General features: G+C 46.3%; 1 protein-coding gene across 1 annotated transcript in view; it reads left to right on the forward strand.

The window, feature by feature from the left end:
• Positions 1–3,545: 3,545 nt before the first annotated feature.
• The window catches only part of LOC106577386 (uncharacterized), a 41,706-nt gene continuing 23,480 nt past the window's right edge, over positions 3,546–21,771 (forward strand). The window contains exons 1-3 of the mRNA XM_045701158.1: positions 3,546–3,615; positions 7,546–7,652; positions 15,522–18,636. Coding sequence (XP_045557114.1) covers positions 15,693–18,636 — 2,944 coding nt within the window. The 5' untranslated portion in view covers positions 3,546–3,615; positions 7,546–7,652; positions 15,522–15,692. The remainder of the gene's footprint in view (positions 3,616–7,545; positions 7,653–15,521; positions 18,637–21,771) is intronic.

Genomic DNA, 21,771 nt, shown 5'->3' on the forward strand with positions numbered 1-21,771 from the left:
GAGACACGTCCTCATGTCTCACCTTGTAGTAGTGGTAGAGACACATCCTCATGTCTCACCTTGTAGTAGTGGTAGAGACACGTCCTCATGTCTCACCTTGTAGTAGTGGTAGAGACACGTCCTCATGTCTCACCTTGTAGTAGTGTTAGATTCACGTCCTCATGTCTCACCTTGTAGTAGTGGTTAGAGACACGTCCTCATGTCTCACCTTGTAGTAGTGGTTAGAGACACGTCCTCATGTCCCACCTTGTAGTAGTGGTAGAGACACGTCCTCATGTCTCACCTTGTAGTAGCGTTAGAGACACGTCCTCATGACTCACCTTGTAGTAGTGGTAGAGACACATCCTCATGTCTCACCTTGTAGTAGTGTTAGAGACATGTCCTCATGTCTCAACTTGTAGTAGTGTTAGAGACACGTCCTCATGTCTCACCTTGTAGTAGTAGTAGATACACGTCCTCATGTCTCACCTTGTAGTAGTGGTAGATACACGTCCTCATGTCTCACCTTGTAGTAGTGGTAGAGACACGTCCTCATGTCCCACCTTGTAGTAGTGGTAGATACACGTCCTCATGTCTCACCTTGTAGTAGTGGTAGATACACGTTCTCATGTCCCACCTTGTAGTAGTGTTAGAGACACGTCCTCATGTCTCACCTTGTAGTAGTGCTAGAGACACGTCCTCATGTCTCACCTTGTAGTAGTGTTAGAGACACGTCCTCATGTCTCACCTTGTAGTAGTGTTAGAGACACGTCCTCATGTCTCACCTTGTAGTAGTGTTAGAGACACGTCCTCATGTCTCACCTTGTAGTAGTGGTAGAGACACGTCCTCATGTCTCACCTTGTAGTAGTGTTAGAGACACGTCCTCATGTCTCACCTTGTAGTAGTGTTAGAGAAACGTCCTCATGTCTCACCTTGTAGTAGTGGTAGAGACACGTCCTCATGTCTCACCTTGTAGTAGTGGTAGAGACACGTCCTCATGTCTCACCTTGTAGTAGTGTTAGAGACACGTCCTCATGTCTCACCTTGTAGTAGTGTTAGAGAAACGTCCTCATGTCTCACCTTGTAGTAGTGGTAGAGACACGTCCTCATGTCTCACCTTTTAATAGTGGTAGATACACGTCCTCATGTCCCACCTTGTAGTAGTGTTAGAGACACGTCCTCATGTCTCACCTTGTAGTAGTGGTAGAGACACGTCCTCATGTCTCACCTTGTAGTAGTGGTATAGACACGTCCTCATGTCTCACCTTGTAGTAGTGGTAGAGACACGTGCTCATGTCTCACCTTGTAGTAGTGTTAGAGACACGTCCTCATGTCTCACCTTGTAGTAGTGGTAGAGACACGTCCTCATGTCTCACCTTGTAGTAGTGTTAGAGACACGTCCTCATGTCTCACCTTGTAGTAGTGGTAGAGACACGTCCTCATGTCTCACCTTGTAGTAGTGGTAGAGACACATCCTCATGTCTCACCTTGTAGTAGTGGTAGAGACACGTCCTCATGTCTCACCTTGTAGTAGTGGTAGAGACACGTCATCATGTCTCACCTTGTAGTAGTGTTAGATTCACGTCCTCATGTCTCACCTTGTAGTAGTGGTTAGAGACACGTCCTCATGTCTCACCTTGTAGTAGTGGTTAGAGACACGTCCTCATGTCCCACCTTGTAGTAGTGGTAGAGACACGTCCTCATGTCTCACCTTGTAGTAGTGTTAGAGACACGTCCTCATGACTCACCTTGTAGTAGTGGTAGAGACACATCCTCATGTCTCACCTTGTAGTAGTGTTAGAGACATGTCCTCATGTCTCAACTTGTAGTAGTGGTAGATACACGTCCTCATGTCTCACCTTGTAGTAGTGTTAGAGACACGTCCTCATGTCTCACCTTGTAGTAGTGTTAGAGACACGTCCTCATGTCTCACCTTGTAGTAGTGTTAGAGACACGTCCTCATGTCTCACCTTGTAGTAGTGGTAGAGACACGTCCTCATGTCTCACCTTGTAGTAGTGGTAGAGACACGTCCTCATGTCTCACCTTGTAGTAGTGGTAGAGACACGTCCTCATGTCTCACCTTGTAGTAGTGGTAGAGACACGTCCTCATGTCTCACCTTGTAGTAGTGGTAGATACACGTCCTCATGTCTCACCTTGTAGTAGTGTTAGAGACACGTCCTCATGTCTCACCTTGTAGTAGTGTTAGAGACACGTCCTCATGTCTCACCTTGTAGTAGTGGTAGAGACACGTCCTCATGTCTCACCTTGTAGTAGTGGTAGAGACACGTCCTCATGTCTCACCTTGTAGTAGTGGTAGATACACGTCCTCATGTCTCACCTTGTAGTAGTGTTAGAGACACGTCCTCATGTCTCACCTTGTAGTAGTGTTAGAGACACGTCCTCATGTCTCACCTTGTAGTAGTGGTAGAGACACGTCCTCATGTCTCACCTTGTAGTAGTGGTAGATACACGTCCTCATGTCTCACCTTGTAGTAGTGTTAGAGACACGTCCTCATGTCTCACCTTGTAGTAGTGTTAGAGACACGTCCTCATGTCTCACCTTGTAGTAGTGGTAGAGACACGTCCTCATGTCTCACCTTGTAGTAGTGTTAGAGACACGTCCTCATGTCTCACCTTGTAGTAGTGTTAGAGACACGTCCTCATGTCTCACCTTGTAGTAGTGGTTAGAGACACATCCTCATGTCTCACCTTGTAGTAGTGGTAGAGACACGTCCTCATGTCTCACCTTGTAGTAGTGGTAGAGACACGTCCTCATGTCTCACCTTGTAGTAGTGGTAGAGACACGTCCTCATGTCTCACCTTGTAGTAGTGGTAGATACACGTCCTCATGTCTCACCTTGTAGTAGTGGTAGAGACACGTCCTCATGTCTCACCTTGTAGTACTGGTTATAGACACGTCCTCATGTCCCACCTTGTAGTAGTGGTAGATACACATCCTCATGTCTCACCTTGTTGTAGTGTTAGAGACACGTCCTCATGTCTCACCTTGTAGTAGTGTTAGAGACACGTCCTCATGTCTCACCTTGTAGTAGTGGTAGAGACACATCCTCATGTCTCACCTTGTAGTAGTGGTTATAGACACGTCCTCATGTCCCACCTTGTAGTAGTGGTAGAGACACGTCCTCATGTCTCACCTTGTAGTAGTGGTTATAGACACGTCCTCATGTCCCACCTTGTAGTAGTGGTAGAGACACGTCCTCATGTCTCACCTTGTAGTAGTGTTAGAGACACGTCCTCATGTCCCACCTTGTAGTAGTGGTAGAGACACGTCCTCATGTCTCACCTTGTAGTAGTGGTAGAGACACGTCCTCATGTCTCACCTTGTAGTAGTGGTAGAGACACGTCCTCATGTCTCACCTTGTAGTAGTGGTAGATACACGTACTCATTGGTTGTTTCCTGTGATCCTCATGATGATGTAATGGGTAGACTGATACTAGGGGACCATAAAACAATAAAGAACTAAAGGGTGTCATACAAGTGATGTCATTTGTTTTGACCTTCAGTCAAATTCCGTGTTTGTTGTGATTTTTTTTTACAGGTGAGACTAAAACCGGCCATTACCCCTACCTTCCGGAAGAATCCTGTCAAGGGCAACGTGATCAAACCTGTAGGTATGTATAGTCAAAAAAGTCTTCACCCACGCTCATAACAGCTGGGTCGTCTGGGAACTTTGGGATATTTACCTTAATTTTGCAACCCTACACACACACGCAGAATGTGGTTCACTATTACACATATGATGCAGTCCCACGGAAGATAATAGGTAAGGGTCGAATTAAAACCTTGACTTTGCCATATCATCTGAGAGAGATACATCACCCTGCATCACGAAGACATCTCATGTGAGAGAGACACATCACCCTGCATCACGAAGACATCTCATGTGAGAGAGACACATCACCCTGCGTCACGAAGACATCTCATGTGAGAGAGACACATCACCCTGCATCACGAAGACATCTCATGTGAGAGAGACACATCACCCTGCGTCACGAAGACATCTCATGTGAGAGAGACACATCACCCTGCATCACGAAGACATCTCATGTGAGAGAGACACATCACCCTGCATCACGAAGACATCTCATGTGAGAGAGACACATCACCCTGCATCACGAAGACATCTCATGTGAGAGAGACACATCACCCTGCATCACGAAGACATCTCATGTGAGAGAGACACATCACCCTGCATCACGAAGACATCTCATGTGAGAGAGACACATCACCCTGCATCACGAAGACATCTCATGTGAGAGAGACACATCACCCTGCATCACGAAGACATCTCTCTTCACTCCTCTCAGAGCCCTCCTCATGTGGAGTATTATTATGAGATATTCTGTTCTAGTGCTGAATCAGAATGCCCTGTCCCCATGGTAATGGGTTCAGGGTCCGTCAGAACAACAGCTTGGTCTGTGTCCCAAATGGCATCCTATTTTACAGGGTATTTTACAGGGTATTTGACAGGGTATTTTACAGGGTATTTTACAGTGTATTTTACAGGGTATTTTACAGGGTATTTTCCACGGTATTTTCCAGGGGTCACGGCTGTCGGAATAAAGGATCGGACCAAAGTGCAGCATGGTTGTTGTTCAACATATTTATTTATTCCGTGAAATGTTGCGATACACAAATAACTTGAATAACAAACACAACAAACCGTAACGCAGAGAGAAATAAACACTACTCAAAAGATATAATCACCCACAAAACCCAGGAAGAAAAACCCCTACTTAAATATGATCTCCTATCAGAGGTAACGAGGACCAGCTGCCTCCAATTGGAGATCAACCCCAAAAAACAACAACATAGAAATTGAAAAACTAGAACTTAAACATAGAAATAGAAAACATAGAAAAGCACAAAACACCCCCATGTCACGCCCTGACCTACTCTACCATAGAAAATCACATCTTACTATGGTCAGGACGTGACAAGAGACCCATCACCCAGCATCATGAAGACATCTCATGTGAGAGAGACACATCATGGGTCATGAAGACATCTCCAGAATGTATCAATAGAAACAATGTTCACCATTGTGTGATGTGAATAATTATCAGACCTTGTGTTTTACTAATAGAATTGACTCTTTAGACTTTAACCTAGTTTATTGTGAACAGACGCTGCCTTTTTTTCGTGAATGGTCATCAATGATACTTGAGACAATCCACATGCTTGGTTGTGATGTGTTGAGATAATTGGCTCATTTCACCCACCTGCAAAAGTGACTGTTTTACTATTTGATCGAGAAGTTTAGTCTGTGTGTCTCTCTCTCTTTCTCTCTCTCTCTGCCTCTCTCTGTCTCTCTCTCTCTCTCTGCCTCTCTCTGTCTCTCTCTCTCTCTCTGTCTCTCTCTCTCTCTGCTTCTCTCTCTCTCTCTCTGTTTCTCTCTCTGTCTCTCTCTCTCTGCCTCTCTCTGTCTCTCTCTCTGCCTCTCTCTCTCTCTCTCTCTCTCTCTCTCTGCCTCTGTCTCTCTCTCTCTCTCTCTCTCTCTGCTTCTCTCTCTGTTTCTCTCTGTCTCTCTCTCTCTCTCTCTCTCTGCTTCTCTCTCTCTCTGTTTCTCTTTCTCTCTCTCTCTATCTCTCTCTGTTTCTCTTTCTCTCTCCCACCTTTCTCTCCCTCTCTCCCTCCCTCCATGGCTTGGGCATATCGGTTGAAAGCTAGAGATGTCTGTTTTTTTGTATGGGCTGTGTTTCAATCCACTGCATCCTCCCGATGTCGGCCCGTTTAAACACGGGCCTCGTCTGAAGGTAATCCGGTACCAGGTTTAAACACGGGCCTCGTCTGAAGGTAATCCGGTACCAGGTTTAAACACGGGCCTCGTCTGAAGGTAATCCGGGTACCAGCTTAAACACGGGCCTCGTCTGAAGGTAATCCGATACCAGTTTAAACACGGGCCTCGTCTGAAGGTAATCCGGGTACCAGGTTAAACACGGGCCTCGTCTGAAGGTAATCCGGGTACCAGTTAAAACACAGGCCTCGTCTGAAGGTAATCCGGGGTACCAGTTTAAACACGGGCCTCGTCTGAAGGTAATCCGGGTACCAGGTTAAACACGGGCCTCGTCTGAAGGTAATCCGGGTACCAGTTTAAACACGGGCCTCGTCTGAAGGTAATCCGGGTACCAGTTTAAACACGGGCCTCGTCTGAAGGTAATCCGGGTACCAGTTTAAACACGGGCCTCGTCTGAAGGTAATCCGGAACCAGTTTATAAAATGAATGGAGGTATGGAGGTAGTTTTGTGCCAACAAATCAAGGTGTTAATACGTGTCCAAATATATTAATATTATTTCCTGGGTTTTCTTATATCTCCTAAATTTAGGACAGACACTTCAAAACCTTATTCCTTATGATTTATATTTTGACTGTCTTTTTTTGTCATTGATGAATGTGTTATTCAATGCGTTTCTATGGGCTATGGTAGGTAATGGCCAAACTCAACATTTGCCACCCACTCCCCAGGCTTATACTATTAGAGGTTTTAATACTTTTAAATTATACCATGTCAGCTAAACATAAACATTCTAAATCAAATAATATATTAATATATAATACTTTTTTTGTAAGTTCTTATGTTACTTAAATACATGTAATTTTGTCCTTGATTTTTTTGTTGTTGTTGAAATACTGTATAATTCCATTCATTCCTATGAAGGGCAGCTTCTTCTGAGGACAGCCAATATGGCCGCCCGTTGGCCAATACATAGCATCAGCAATCACATTTACATTTACGTCATTTAGCAGACGCTCTTATCCAGAGCGACTTACACATTGGTGCATTCAACTTATGATATCCAGTGGAATAACCACTTTACAATAGTACATCTATATCTTTTGGAGGGGGGGGATTACTTTATCCTATCCCAGATATTCCTTAAAGAGGTGGGGTTTCAGGTGTTTCAATCCCAGGGTTTATGGTGTACATCATTGGTGGTTACTAGTGACAACCCGTTTTGTTGTTGTTGTGTTTTCCTGTTATACTGACTTCCTAACCGTCCCATCACGAGTGGTGACATCATCAGTAAGTTGAGACCCAGCCAATCCGGGTTTCCGTCAGTGTGTGTATGAACCCATGTTGTCATGACTCGACGCTGAAGAGGGTGGTGGTGGTGAAAGATCCACCTCATCGCTCTACAACGCCAACATCCTTTATTAATAACGTCAGCAGAGTAATGTCAAGGTGTGTTTATGAGTCACAGTGAGTCACAACCTTTTATTTAACTAGGCAAGTCAGTTAAGAACAAATTCTTATTTATAATGACGGCCTAACGGGGAACAGTGGGTTAACTGTCTTGTTCAGGGGCAGAATAACAAACTTTTACCATGTCAGCTCTGGGGATTCAATCCAGCAACCTTTTGGTTACTGGCCCAACGCTCTAACCACTAGGCTACCTGCCGCCCCTCCACTCTAACCACTAGGCTACCTGCCGCCCCTCCACTCTAACCACTAGGCTACCTGCCGCCCCTAAAATGACATGACCCCGACGTGATATAAACATGCAACCTTCTGATTAAGTTATTGTTTCTTGACACACAGAGGGAGAGGTGGAGAAAGTGGAGTGGAGTCAACCCAGCATTAACACTGTGGGGCTCAGAACGAGGTGGCTTCCTGACCAGGCTCCTTCTCCCAGTACTCACCACCAGGTAACTGATCAGGCTCCTTCTCCCAGTACTCAATACCAGGTAACTGACCAGGCTCCTTCTCCCAGTACTCAACACCAGGTAACTGACCAGGCTCCTTCTCCCAGTACTCACCACCAGGTAACTGACCAGGCTCCTTCTCCCAGTACTCAACACCAGGTAACTGACCAGGCTCCTTCTCCCAGTACTCAACACCAGGTAACTGATCAGGCTCCTTCTCCCAGTACTCAACACCAGGTAACTGACCAGGCTCCTTCTCCCAGTACTCAACACCAGGTAACTGACCAGGCTCCTTCTCCCAGTACTCAACACCAGGTAACTGATCAGGCTCCTTCTCCCAGTACTCACCACCAGGTTACTGTTCAGGCTCCTTCTCCCAGTACTCAACACCAGGTAACTGATCAGGCTCCTTCTCCCAGTACTCACCGCCAGGTAACTGATCAGGCTCCTTCTCCCAGTACTCACCACCAGGTTACTGATCAGGCTCCTTCTCCCAGTACTCAACACCAGGTAACTGATCAGGCTCCTTCTCCCAGTACTCAACACCAGGTAACTGACCAGGCTCCTTCTCCCAGTACTCAACACCAGGTAACTGACCAGGCTCCTTCTCCCAGTACTCACCACCAGGTAACTGATCAGGCTCCTTCTCCCAGTACTCAATACCAGGTAACTGACCAGGCTCCTTCTCCCAGTACTCAACACCAGGTAACTGACCAGGCTCCTTCTCCCAGTACTCAACACCAGGTAACTGATCAGGCTCCTTCTCCCAGTACTCACCACCAGGTTACTGTTCAGGCTCCTTCTCCCAGTACTCAACACCAGGTAACTGATCAGGCTCCTTCTCCCAGTACTCACCGCCAGGTAACTGATCAGGCTCCTTCTCCCAGTACTCACCACCAGGTTACTGATCAGGCTCCTTCTCCCAGTACTCAACACCAGGTAACTGATCAGGCTCCTTCTCCCAGTACTCAACACCAGGTAACTGATCAGGCTCCTTCTCCCAGTACTCAACACCAGGTAACTGACCAGGCTCCTTCTCCCAGTACTCAACACCAGGTAACTGATCAGGCTCCTTCTCCCAGTACTCAACACCAGGTAACTGATCAGGCTCCTTCTCCCAGTACTCAACACCAGGTAACTGACAAGGCTCCTTCTCCCAGTACTCACCGCCAGGTAACTGATCAGGCTCCTTCTCCCAGTACTCAATACCAGGTAACTGATCAGGCTCCTTCTCCCAGTACTCAATACCAGGTAACTGATCAGGCTCCTTCTCCCAGTACTGAACACCAGGTAACTGATCAGGCTCCTTCTCCCAGTACTCAACACCAGGTAACTGATCAGGCTCCTTCTCCCAGTACTCACCACCAGGTAACTGATCAGGCTCCTTCTCCCAGTACTCAATACCAGGTAACTGATCAGGCTCCTTCTCCCAGTACTCACCACCAGGTTACTGATCAGGCTCCTTCTCCCAGTACTCAACACCAGGTAACTGATCAGGATCCTTCTCCCAGTACTCAACACCAGGTAACTGATCAGGATCCTTCTCCCAGTACTCAACACCAGGTAACTGACCAGGCTCCTTCTCCCAGGTCTCAACACCAGGTAACTGATCAGGCTTCTTCTCCCAGTACTCAACACCAGGTAACTGACCAGGCTCCTTCTCCCAGTACTCAACACCAGGTAACTGATCAGGCTCCTTCTGCCAGTACTCAACACCAGGTAACTGATCAGGCTCCTTCTCCCAGTACTCAACACCAGGTAACTGACCAGGCTCCTTCTCCCAGTACTCACCGCCAGGTAACTGATCAGGCTCCTTCTCCCAGTACTCAATACCAGGTAACTGATCAGGCTCCTTCTCCCAGTACTCAATACCAGGTAACTGATCAGGCTCCTTCTCCCAGTACTCAACACCAGGTAACTGATCAGGCTCCTTCTCCCAGTACTCAACACCAGGTAACTGATCAGGCTCCTTCTCCCAGTACTCAACACCAGGTAACTGATCAGGCTCCTTCTCCCAGTACTCAACACCAGGTAACTGACCAGGCTCCTTCTCCCAGTACTCAACACCAGGTAACTGATCAGGCTCCTTCTCCCAGTACTCAATACCAGGTAACTGACCAGGCTCCTTCTCCCAGTACTCAACACCAGGTAACTGATCAGGCTCCTTCTCCCAGTACTCAACACCAGGTAACTGATCAGGCTCCTTCTCCCAGTACTCAACACCAGGTAACTGATCAGGCTCCTTCTCCCAGTACTCAACACCAGGTAACTGATCAGGCTCCTTCTCCCAGTACTCAACACCAGGTAACTGATCAGGCTCCTTCTCCCAGTACTCAACACCAGGTAACTGATCAGGCTCCTTCTCCCAGTACTCAACACCAGGTAACTGATCAGGCTCCTTCTCCCAGTACTCAACACCAGGTAACTGATCAGGCTCCTTCTCCCAGTACTCAACACCAGGTAACTGATCAGGCTCCTTCTCCCAGTACTCAACACCAGGTAACTGATCAGGCTCCTTCTCCCAGTACTCAACACCAGGTAACTGATCAGGCTCCTTCTCCCAGTACTCAACACCAGGTAACTGATCAGGCTCCTTCTCCCAGTACTCAACACCAGGTAACTGATCAGGCTCCTTCTCCCAGTACTCAACACCAGGTAACTGACCAGGCTCCTTCTCCCAGTACTCAACACCAGGTAACTGATCAGGCTCCTTCTCCCAGTACTCAACACCAGGTAACTGATCAGGCTCCTTCTCTCAGTACTCAGCACCAGGTAACTGATCTGGGACATGTCTTTAAGGGTATACATACAGTACAGATAATGGATACTGTGTTGTCCATTGTCTGTTCTAACACCCCAGAGGCAGTGAAGAGAGATGGGAAATGAAGGAGAGAGGACACATTAGAAAGGTGTGTGTTGGATTCAAACCTGGCATGTATCTGTTCTGAAGGCAGAGCCAGTAACCACTAGACCACCCCAGGCTGTAGTTTGTGTAAAGGCTGTGCTGTGGGATTAATAAAGATACTATTTGAAGAGGTATCATAGACCGGATGCTATCGCAGGGCCTCAATACACCACATGACAAACACCCTCTGACTCTGTCTGTCTGGAATGCAGGACTGTTTTCTTAGCCCTCCGGCTTGGACATGTTTCTAAAGATCCTCGGCTTCAACAGTTGTGTTCAAGATAGCTAGTGGCTCATTGTTACATCCGAAGAGGGGATGGGCTTTTAGCCCTGCTGTGTGCTGGCTCTGCTTCCTGTCTGCTGGCTCTGCTTCCTGTGTGCTGGCTCTGCTTCCTGTGAGCTGGCTCTGTTTGCTGTCTGCTGACTCTGCTTGGTTTGTGCTGGCTCTGCTTGCTGTGTGCTGGCTCTGCTTGCTGTGTGCTGGCTCTGCTTCCCTTCTGCTGGCTCTGCTTCCTGTCTGCTGGCTCTGTTTGCTGTCTGCTGGCTCTGCTTGCTGTGTGCTGGCTCTGCTTCCTGTCTGCTGGCTGTGCTTGCTGTCTGCTGGCTCTGTTTGCTGCTGTGGCTGTTGTTAAGCATGGGGAGAGACAATCATATGACAGCCAAATAAGAAGAAGCCTTAGGTACTAACCACTGACACACACAGTTATTGTGCCACATAAAATGCCCCAAGTTAGTAAGACAAGAGAAAGCAATCAGCCATTGTTGAGCATGCGGAGAGGCTGTCATATGATAACAGTACAAACAGCAAGCTTAAGTTATCACTGAAAGGCAGAGTTGGCTTTCAACAACAACAACAACAACAACCACAACAACAACAACCACCACCATAACAACAACCACAACAACAACAACCACAACAACCACAACAACAACAACAACCACAACAGCAACAACCACAACAACCACCACAACAACAACAACAACCACAACAACAACTACCACAACAACAACAAAAACAACCACCAAAACAACAACCACAACAACCACAACAACAACCACAACAACAACAACAACAACAACAACAAAAACAACCACCAAAACAACAACCACAACAACCACAACAACCCCAACCCCAACCACAACCACAACCTCAACATTCTCAACAACCACAACCACAACAACAAAAACAACAACCACCACAACCACAACAACAACCACAACAACAACAACAACAACAAAAACAACCACCAAAACAACAACCACAACAACCACAACAACCCCAACCCCAACCACAACCACAACCTCAACAATCTCAACAACCACAACCACAACAACAAAAACAACAACCACCACAACCACCACAACAACCACCACAACAACAACAACGTTTTTGTTGGTACAACATAACATTATATAATTATGATGAGTGAACCCTCCTGTTTCAGATAAACTAACACATTATGAAGATACCGGAAACAGGTAGTGGTTTAACTAACACATTATGAAGACACCTGAAACAGATAGTGGTTTATCTAACACATTATGAAGACACCTGAAACAGATAGTGGTTTAACTAACACATTATGAAGACACCTGAAACAGGTAGTGGTTTATCTAACACATTATGAAGACACCTGAAACAGGTAGTGGTTTAACTAACACATTATGAAGACACCTGAAACAGGTAGTGGTTTAACTAACACATTATGAAGACACCTGAAACAGATAGTGGTTTAACTAACACATTATGAAGACACCTGAAACAGGTAGTGGTTTAACTAACACATTATGAAGACACCTGAAACAGGTAGTGGTTTAACTAACACATTATGAAGACACCTGAAACAGGTAGTGGTTTAACTAACACATTATGAAGACACCTGAAACAGATAGTGGTTTAACTAACACATTATGAAGACACCTGAAACAGGTAGTGGTTTAACTAACACATTATGAAGACACCTGATACAGATAGTGGTTTAACTAACACATTATGAAGACACCTGAAACAGGTAGTGGTTTAACTAACACATTATGAAGACACCTGAAACAGGTAGTGGTTTAACTAACACATTATGAAGACACCTGAAACAGGTAGTGGTTTATCTAACACATTATGAAGACACCTGAAACAGGTAGTGGTTTAACTAACACATTATGAAGACACCTGAAACAGGTAGTGGTTTAACTAACACATTATGAAGACACCTGAAACAGGTAGTGGTTTAACTAACACATTATGAAGACACCTGAAACAGGTAGTGGTTTAACTAACACATTATGAAGACACCTGAAACAGGTAGTGGTTTAACTAACACATTATGAAGACACCTGAAACAGGTAGTGGTTTAACTAACACATTATGAAGACACCTGATACAGATAGTGGTTTAACTAACACATTATGAAGACACCTGAAACAGGTAGTGGTTTAACTAACACATTATGAAGACACCTGAAACAGGTAGTGGTTTAACTAACACATTATGAAGACACCTGAAACAGGTAGTGGTTTAACTAACACATTATGAAGACACCTGAAACAGGTGGTTTAACTAACACATTATGAAGACACCTGAAACAGATAGTGGTTTAACTAACACATTATGAAGACACCTGAAACAGGTAGTGGTTTAACTAACACATTATGAAGACACCTGATACAGATAGTGGTTTAACTAACACATTATGAAGACACCTGAAACAGGTAGTGGTTTAACTAACACATTATGAAGACACCTGAAACAGGTAGTGGTTTAACTAACACATTATGAAGACACCTGAAACAGGTAGTGGTTTAACTAACACATTATGAAGACACCTGAAACAGGTAGTGGTTTAACTAACACATTATGAAGACACCTGAAACAGGTAGTGGTTTAACTAACACATTATGAAGACACCTGAAACAGGTAGTGGTTTAACTAACACATTATGAAGACACCTGAAACAGGTAGTGGTTTAACTAACACATTATGAAGACACCTGAAACAGGTAGTGGTTTATCTAACACATTATGAAGACACCTGAAACAGGTAGTGGTTTAACTAACACATTATGAAGACACCTGATACAGATAGTGGTTTAACTAACACATTATGAAGACACCTGAAACAGGTAGTGGTTTAACTAACACATTATGAAGACACCTGAAACAGGTAGTGGTTTAACTAACACATTATGAAGACACCTGAAACAGGTAGTGGTTTAACTAACACATTATGAAGACACCTGAAACAGGTAGTGGTTTAACTAACACATTATGAAGACACCTGAAACAGATAGTGGTTTAACTAACACATTATGAAGACACCTGAAACAGGTAGTGGTTTAACTAACACATTATGAAGACACCTGAAACAGATAGTGGTTTAACTAACACATTATGAAGACACCTGAAACAGGTAGTGGTTTAACTAACACATTATGAAGACACCTGAAACAGGTAGTGGTTTAACTAACACATTATGAAGACACCTGAAACAGGTAGTGGTTTAACTAACACATTATGAAGACACCTGAAACAGGTAGTGGTTTAACTAACACATTATGAAGACACCTGAAACAGGTAGTGGTTTATCTAACACATTATGAAGACACCTGAAACAGATAGTGGTTTAACTAACACATTATGAAGACAACTGAAACAGATAGTGGTTTATCTAACACATTATGAAGACACCTGAAACAGGTAGTGGTTTAACTAACACATTATGAAGACACCTGAAACAGATAGTGGTTTAACTAACACATTATGAAGACACCTGAAACAGGTAGTGGTTTAACTAACACATTATGAAGACACCTGAAACAGGTGGTGGTTTAACTAACACATTATGAAGACACCTGAAACAGGTAGTGGTTTAACTAACACATTATGAAGACACCTGAAACAGATAGTGGTTTAACTAACACATTATGAAGACACCTGAAACAGATAGTGGTTTAACTAACACATTATGAAGACACCTGAAACAGGTAGTGGTTTAACTAACACATTATGAAGACACCTGATACAGGTAGTGGTTTAACTAACACATTATGAAGACACCTGAAACAGATAGTGGTTTATCTAACACATTATGAAGACACCTGAAACAGGTAGTGGTTTAACTAACACATTATGAAGACACCTGAAACAGGTAGTGGTTTATCTAACACATTATGAAGACACCTGAAACAGGTAGTGGTTTAACTAACACATTATGAAGACACCTGAAACAGGTAGTGGTTTAACTAACACATTATGAAGACACCTGAAACAGGTAGTGGTTTAACTAACACATTATGAAGACACCTGAAACAGGTAGTGGTTTAACTAACACATTATGAAGACACCTGAAACAGGTAGTGGTTTAACTAACACATTATGAAGACACCTGAAACAGGTAGTGGTTTAACTAACACATTATGAAGACACCTGAAACAGATAGTGGTTTAACTAACACATTATGAAGACACCTGATACAGATAGTGGTTTAACTAACACATTATGAAGACACCTGAAACAGGTAGTGGTTTAACTAACACATTATGAAGACACCTGAAACAGATAGTGGTTTAACTAACACATTATGAAGACACCTGAAACAGGTAGTGGTTTAACTAACACATTATGAAGACACCTGAAACAGATAGTGGTTTATCTAACACATTATGAAGACACCTGAAACAGGTAGTGGTTTAACTAACACATTATGAAGACACCTGATACAGATAGTGGTTTATCTAACACATTATGAAGACACCTGAAACAGATAGTGGTTTATCTAACACATTATGAAGACACCTGAAACAGATAGTGGTTTAACTAACACATTATGAAGACACCTGAAACAGGTAGTGGTTTATCTAAAACATTATGAAGTTGCCTAATCTACATTATTGTTATCCTTCTCTTCTTCTTCTCCCTTATCTCTTCTCTCTTCTCCTTCTTCTTCTTCTCTCTCTTCTTCTCCTTTCCCACAGGTCTCAGGCAAGGAAAGCTCAGTACCAAGGGAGAGGGACAACAGGTCTTTAGGTTGGCAGGATCAGAGGAGAAGTTGGGCTAACAGGACATCACACCTCAGTGGTAGTGGGACTCCTACCCAGTCTACCAACACCCTCCCTGGGGCTAACAATAACTCTGAGCCTGCCAAGATGAGCCCTCTACACAGGACAACCAGCAACAACCAACAGCCTTCACACACTGAGGTTACCCCCTCTGGAACCAAATCTGCAGCGTACAGGAGCAACAATCCTCTATGTAGGACAAACAGCGTCCAACAGAAACCCTCACACGCTGAGTTAACTCCTTATAGAACCAGCTCAGAGCCTTACAGAGCAACCTCTCTACACAAAAGAACAAGTAGTCTTCCACAACCTTCTCCTGCTGGGGTAGTATCACCCCCGACCCCTGGGACCACTACAGGTACTACCATGGTCCTGAAGACAACTAAACCAGCCTTCTCCTCCATCACTATCGCCTCCAAGAAGATCTCCAGGACGGCAAGCCTCCCTGGATCTAGAGCCCCCAGACCCCAGAGCTACCACTCTGACGAGGCCAGGGTCCCAGGCTATAAAACCCCCAGGCCCCAGAGCTACAACTCTGACGAGGCCAGGGTCCCAGGCTATAAAGCCCCCAGCCCCCAGAGCTACCACTCTGACGAGGCCAGGGTCCCAGGCTATAAAACCCCCAGGCCCCAGAGCTACCACTCTGACGAAGCCAGGATCCCAGGCTATAAAACCCCCAGGCCCCAGAGCTACCACTCTGACGAGGCCAGGGTCCCAGGCTATAAAACCCCCAGGCCCCAGAGCTACCACTCTGACGAAGCCAGGATCCCAGGCTATAAAGCCCCCAGCCCCCAGAGTTACCACTCTGACGAGGCCAGGGTCCCAGGCTATAAAACCCCCAGTCTCCAGAGCTACCACTCTGACGAAGCCAGGGTCCCAGGCTATAAAACCCCCAGACCCCAGAGCTACCACACAAACCAGGCCAGACTCTCCACCACCTGCACCTCTGTCACCCAGCAGGACCAGGTCCATCATCACCACTCCATCGACAACGACCCCAGCTCCACCCCTGTCACCCTCAGGAGAAAGACCACCGCCACCATAGTGAAAGTGACCGAGCACAGAAGGATGAACTCTGAACCTGTCAACCGACTGAACGGAAGGCAAAGCCCTGGTTCATCTGTGTCAGGTGACCAACCAAATGATCAGGGCACAGTGGTTCACAGGAGAAAAGCCACCATCATAAAAGTGACAGAGCACAGAGAGAGCTACAGCCCAGGTCAGGATGCCAGTGGTGGGGACAGCAGCAGTACACCGTCAGAGTACACACACAGTTACACAGAGGGAGTATACAGCCCAGGACAGGATGCCAGTGGTGGGGACAGCAGCAGTACGCCGTCAGAGTACACACACAGTTACACAGAGGGAGTATACAGCCCAGGTCAGGATGCCAGTGGTGGGGACAGCAGCAGTACGCCGTCAGAGTACACACACAGCTACACAGCATACAAACACAACTCCCCGTGGCAACAAGGAGTCATGAATTCACCCATGAACTCTATGGAGTCACTCCAGAGTACCCCTCCCTCCCAGTACCTTCTAGAATCATCTATGGACAGGATAGACAGGCACAACTCTGCTCTGTTCGTGACTCCTAACAAGTTCACCTCAACCACTACAGTTGCCCTTAGGGACCCAGAGGGAAGCAGAGGTGGAGGGAAGCCAATACAGAAGTCTACCCTGATGCTGCTCATCAACCCCCCTTCTCCCTCTTCCAAAGAGACGGTTGGTGGAGAGAGAGGAGGCGAAGAGAGATGGGCTCGGGATAGAGCCAGGAGACCAGTATGCTGCTATGCTAATGTGTTTGGTCACACTGACCCGACAGAGCCATGGCCGGTCCCAGAGACTGGTACTGTTACACAAGCTGGACCCAGGCATTTGAGCCCAGAGACTGTAACTGTTACACAAGCTGCACCCAGGCATTGGAGCCCAGAGACTGTAACTGTTACACAAGCTGGACCCAGGCATTGGAGCCCAGAGACTGTAACTGTTACACAAGCTGGACCCAGGCATTGGAGCCCAGAGACTGTAACTGTTACACAAGCTGGACCCAGGCATTGGAACCCAGAGACTGTAACTGTTACACAAGTTGGACCCAGGCATTGGAGCCCAGAGACTGTAACTGTTACACAAGCTGGACCCAGGCATTTGAGCCCAGAGACTGTAACTGTTACACAAGTTGGACCCAGGCATTGGAGCCCAGAGACTCTAACTGTTACACAAGCTGGACCCAGGCATTGGAGCCCAGAGACTGTAACTGTTACACAAGCTGGACCCAGGCATTGGAGCCCAGAGACTGTAACTGTTACACAAGCTGGACCCAGGCCTTGGAGCCCAGAGACTGTAACTGTTATACAAGCTGGACCCAGGCATTGGAGCCCAGAGACTCTAACTGTTACACAAGCTGGACCCAGGCATTGGAGCCCAGAGACTGTTACTGTTACACAAGCTGGACCCAGGCATTGGAGCATGGGACTTCCCAACCAGACCCAGAATTCTAATATTGACCCAGTGAGGGACTGGGTGAAGGACACTGCTACCAGCAACAGCAGATTAAACACTGTATCTTCTAGCTCTTCCATCAGTGCTGGACCAGCAGGCAGGGACAGGGAGATGTGTCCCCCAGAGACAGAGTCCTCCAGACCAGCAGGCAGGGACAGGGAGATGTGTCCCCCAGAGACAGAGTCCTCCAGACCAGCAGGCAGGGACAGGGAGATGTGTCCCCCAGAGACAGAGTCCTCCAGACCAGCAGGCAGGGACAGGGAGATGTGTCCCCCAGAGACAGAGTCCTCTAGACCAGCAGGCAGGGACAGGGAGATGTGTCCCCCAGAGACAGAGTCCTCCAGACCAGAGGGAAGAGGTACTGGACCAGCAGGCAGGGACAGGGAGATGTGTCCCCCAGAGACAGAGTCCTCCAGACCAGAAGGAAGAGCGACTGAGAGAGAGGGAGATCTAACACAACATCCAAACCAGGCAGACGCCAGGAGCAACCATCCCCAACCTCCTGCTATCACTCTCATCCAGCACCAAGGTAGGAGTCACTGTCTCACTGTACCCCGAGCTGTTGATAGGACATGACTATATATGACTGACTGGCTCAGTGGAGGCTGGTGGGGGGAGCTGTAGGAGGACATTATAAAGGCTGGAATGGAACAAATGGAACAGAGTCAAACATGTGGTTTCCAGATGTTACAATGAGCCCATGCTCCTATAGCTCCTCCCACCAGCCTCCACTGGACTGACTGTACCAGTCTCTGTATTAGAACATTGTCTAAGTATATAGTTTCTCTGTACAGCTGTGTCTCTGTGTGTGTGTATGTGTGTCACGGGCGTCGTAAGGATTGGACCAAGGTGCAGCGGGAACGTGTATACTCATCTTCTTTATTAAATCAAAAGAAGGAAAAACAAACAAAACACGTATACAAAACAACGAACGACACTAAACAGTCCTGTCAGGTGCACAGACACAAAACAGGAGACAACTACCCACAAAATCCCACAGAAAAACACCCCTCTTAAATAGGACCTTCAATTAGAAGCAACTAGGAGCAGCTGCTTCCAATTGAAGGTCAACCCCATTAACCTGTTAGGGACAGATGTTCCGCTAGCGGAAAGCCTCACCAATATCCAACGGTATAGAGTGGCGCGAATTACAAATACCTCAAAAATGCAAAAACGTCAATTTTTCAAACATATGACTATTTTACACCATTTTAAAGACAAGACTCTCCTTTATCTAACCACATTGTCCGATTTCAAAAAGGCTTTACAACGAAAGCAAAACATTAGATTACGTCAGGAGAGTACCAAGCCAGAAATAATCACACACCCATTTTTCAAGCTAGCATATATGTCACAAAAACCAAAACCACAGCTAAATGCAGCACTAATCTTTGATGATCTTCATCATATGACCCTCCTAGGACATTATGTTAAACAATACATGCATGTTTTGTTCAATCAAGTTCATATTTATATCAAAAACCAGCTTTTTACATTAGCATGTTTTGTTCAGAACTAGCATACCCACCGAAAACTTCCGGTGAATTTACTAAATTACTCACGATAAACGTTGACAAAAAACATAACAAATATTTTAAGAATTATAGATACAGAACTCCTTTATGCAATCGCGGTGTCAGATTTTAAAATAGCTTTTCGGTGAAAGCACATTTTGCAATATTCTGAGTAGATAGCCCGGCCATCATGGCTAGCTATTTTGACACCCACCAAGTTTGGCACTCACCAAACTCAGATTTACTATAAGAAAAATTGGATTACCTTTGCTGTTCTTCGTCAGAATGCACTCCCAGGACTTCTACTTCAACACCCAATGTTGTTTTGGTTCCAAATAATCCATAGTTATATCCAAATAGCTCCGTTTTGTTCGTGCGTTCAAATCACTATCCGAAGGGTGACGCGCCGGTGCGTTTCGTGACAAAGATTTAAAAAATATTCCATTACCGTACTTCGAAGCATGTCAAACGCTGTTTAAAATCAATTTTTATGCGATTTTTCTCGTAAAATAGCGATAATATTCCAACCGGGAGATGTTGTATCCATTCAAACACTAAAAGAAGAAAATGGAGTCGTCACATGCACGCGCGCTCTAGTGCCATTGTTCTCAGAAGTACCACTCTCCAAAACCCCTACTGTTTTTCGCCCAGAGACTGCAGAGTTATCATTCCACGTTCTGGCGCCTTTTGAGAGCCTATGGGAGCCTTAGAAAATGTCACGTTACAGCAGAGATCCTCTAATTTCCATAAAGAGGCTATAGAAGGACAAGAAATGGTCAGAGAGGGCACTTCCTGTATAGAATCTTCTCAGGTTTTGGCCTGCCGTATGAGTTCTGTTATACTCACAGACACCATTCAAACAGTTTTAGAAACTTTAGGGTGTTTTCTATCCAAATCTACTAATTATATGCATATTCTAGTTTCTGGGCAGGAGTAATAACCAGATTAAATCGGTACGTTTTTTATCCGGCTGTGAAAATACTGCCCCCTATCCCAAACAGGTTAACTAAACATAGAACTAGACATACTAGATAAACATAGAAATACACTAACATAGAACATAGCCCAACAAACCCCAAAACCCTCTAAAGAAACACCCCCTGCCACGTCCTGACCAAACTACAATAGCAAATAACCCCTTATACTGGTCAGGACGTGACAGTACCCCCCCCAAAGGTGCAGACCCGGATACACCTCACAAAAAAATAAACACCAAAAAAAATATAAACCCCAAAACCCCCCCAAAAAATATGTATCCTAACTAAAGAGAGGGAAGGGAGGGTGGCCACCGTCACCGACGGTTCCCGTGCTACACTCCCCCCCTCCCCAACCTCCCACCACGTAGGTGGCTCAGGCTCCGGCCTTACTCCCCAACCTAACCTGTCCACCCCTGCTAAATACTTATTAAATTTTACCCCTCCCGAAGTCTCTGGGCTATGGCGCATCGCTGAAGACCTCGGACTGATGTGCGTCGCTGGAGACCTCGGGCTGATGCACGTCGCTGGAGACCTCGGGCTGAAGGGCGTCTCTGGGAGCTCTGGACTGAAGGGCGACTCTGGCTGCGCCGATTCCAGACTGTAGGGCGACTCTGGCTGCGCCGATTCCGGACTGTAGGGCGACTCTCTCGGTTCCGGACTGTGGGCCGTCTCTCTCGGTAACGGACTGTGGGCCGTCTCTCTCGGTTCCGGACTGTGGGCCGTCTCTCTACGGGGCACTGTCGCCGGAAGCTCTGGACAGGGCACTGTCGCCGGACACCCTGGACGAGGCACTGTCGCCGGACACCTGGACGAGGCACTGTCGCCGGACACTCTGGACGAGGCACTGTCGCCGGACACTCTGGACGAGGCACTGTCGCCGGACACTCTGGACGAGGCACTGTCGCCGGACACTCTGGACGAGGCACTGTCGCCGGACGCTCTGGATGAGGCACTGTCGCCGGACGCTCTGGACGAGGCACTGTCGCCGGAAGTTCTGGACGAGGCACTGTTGCCGGAAGCTCTGGACGGGGACTGCGCACTGAAGGCCTGATGCGTGGGGCTGGCTTAGGAAGCGTCAGACTAGGGACATGTACCACAGGGCTAGTGCGAGGAGCAGGAGCAGGACGAGCTGGACTGGGCTGACGCACTGGAGGCCTGGTGCGTGGTGCACAC

This window comes from Salmo salar, chromosome ssa18, assembly GCF_905237065.1.
Source record: "Salmo salar chromosome ssa18, Ssal_v3.1, whole genome shotgun sequence".
Classification (NCBI taxonomy): domain Eukaryota; kingdom Metazoa; phylum Chordata; class Actinopteri; order Salmoniformes; family Salmonidae; genus Salmo; species Salmo salar.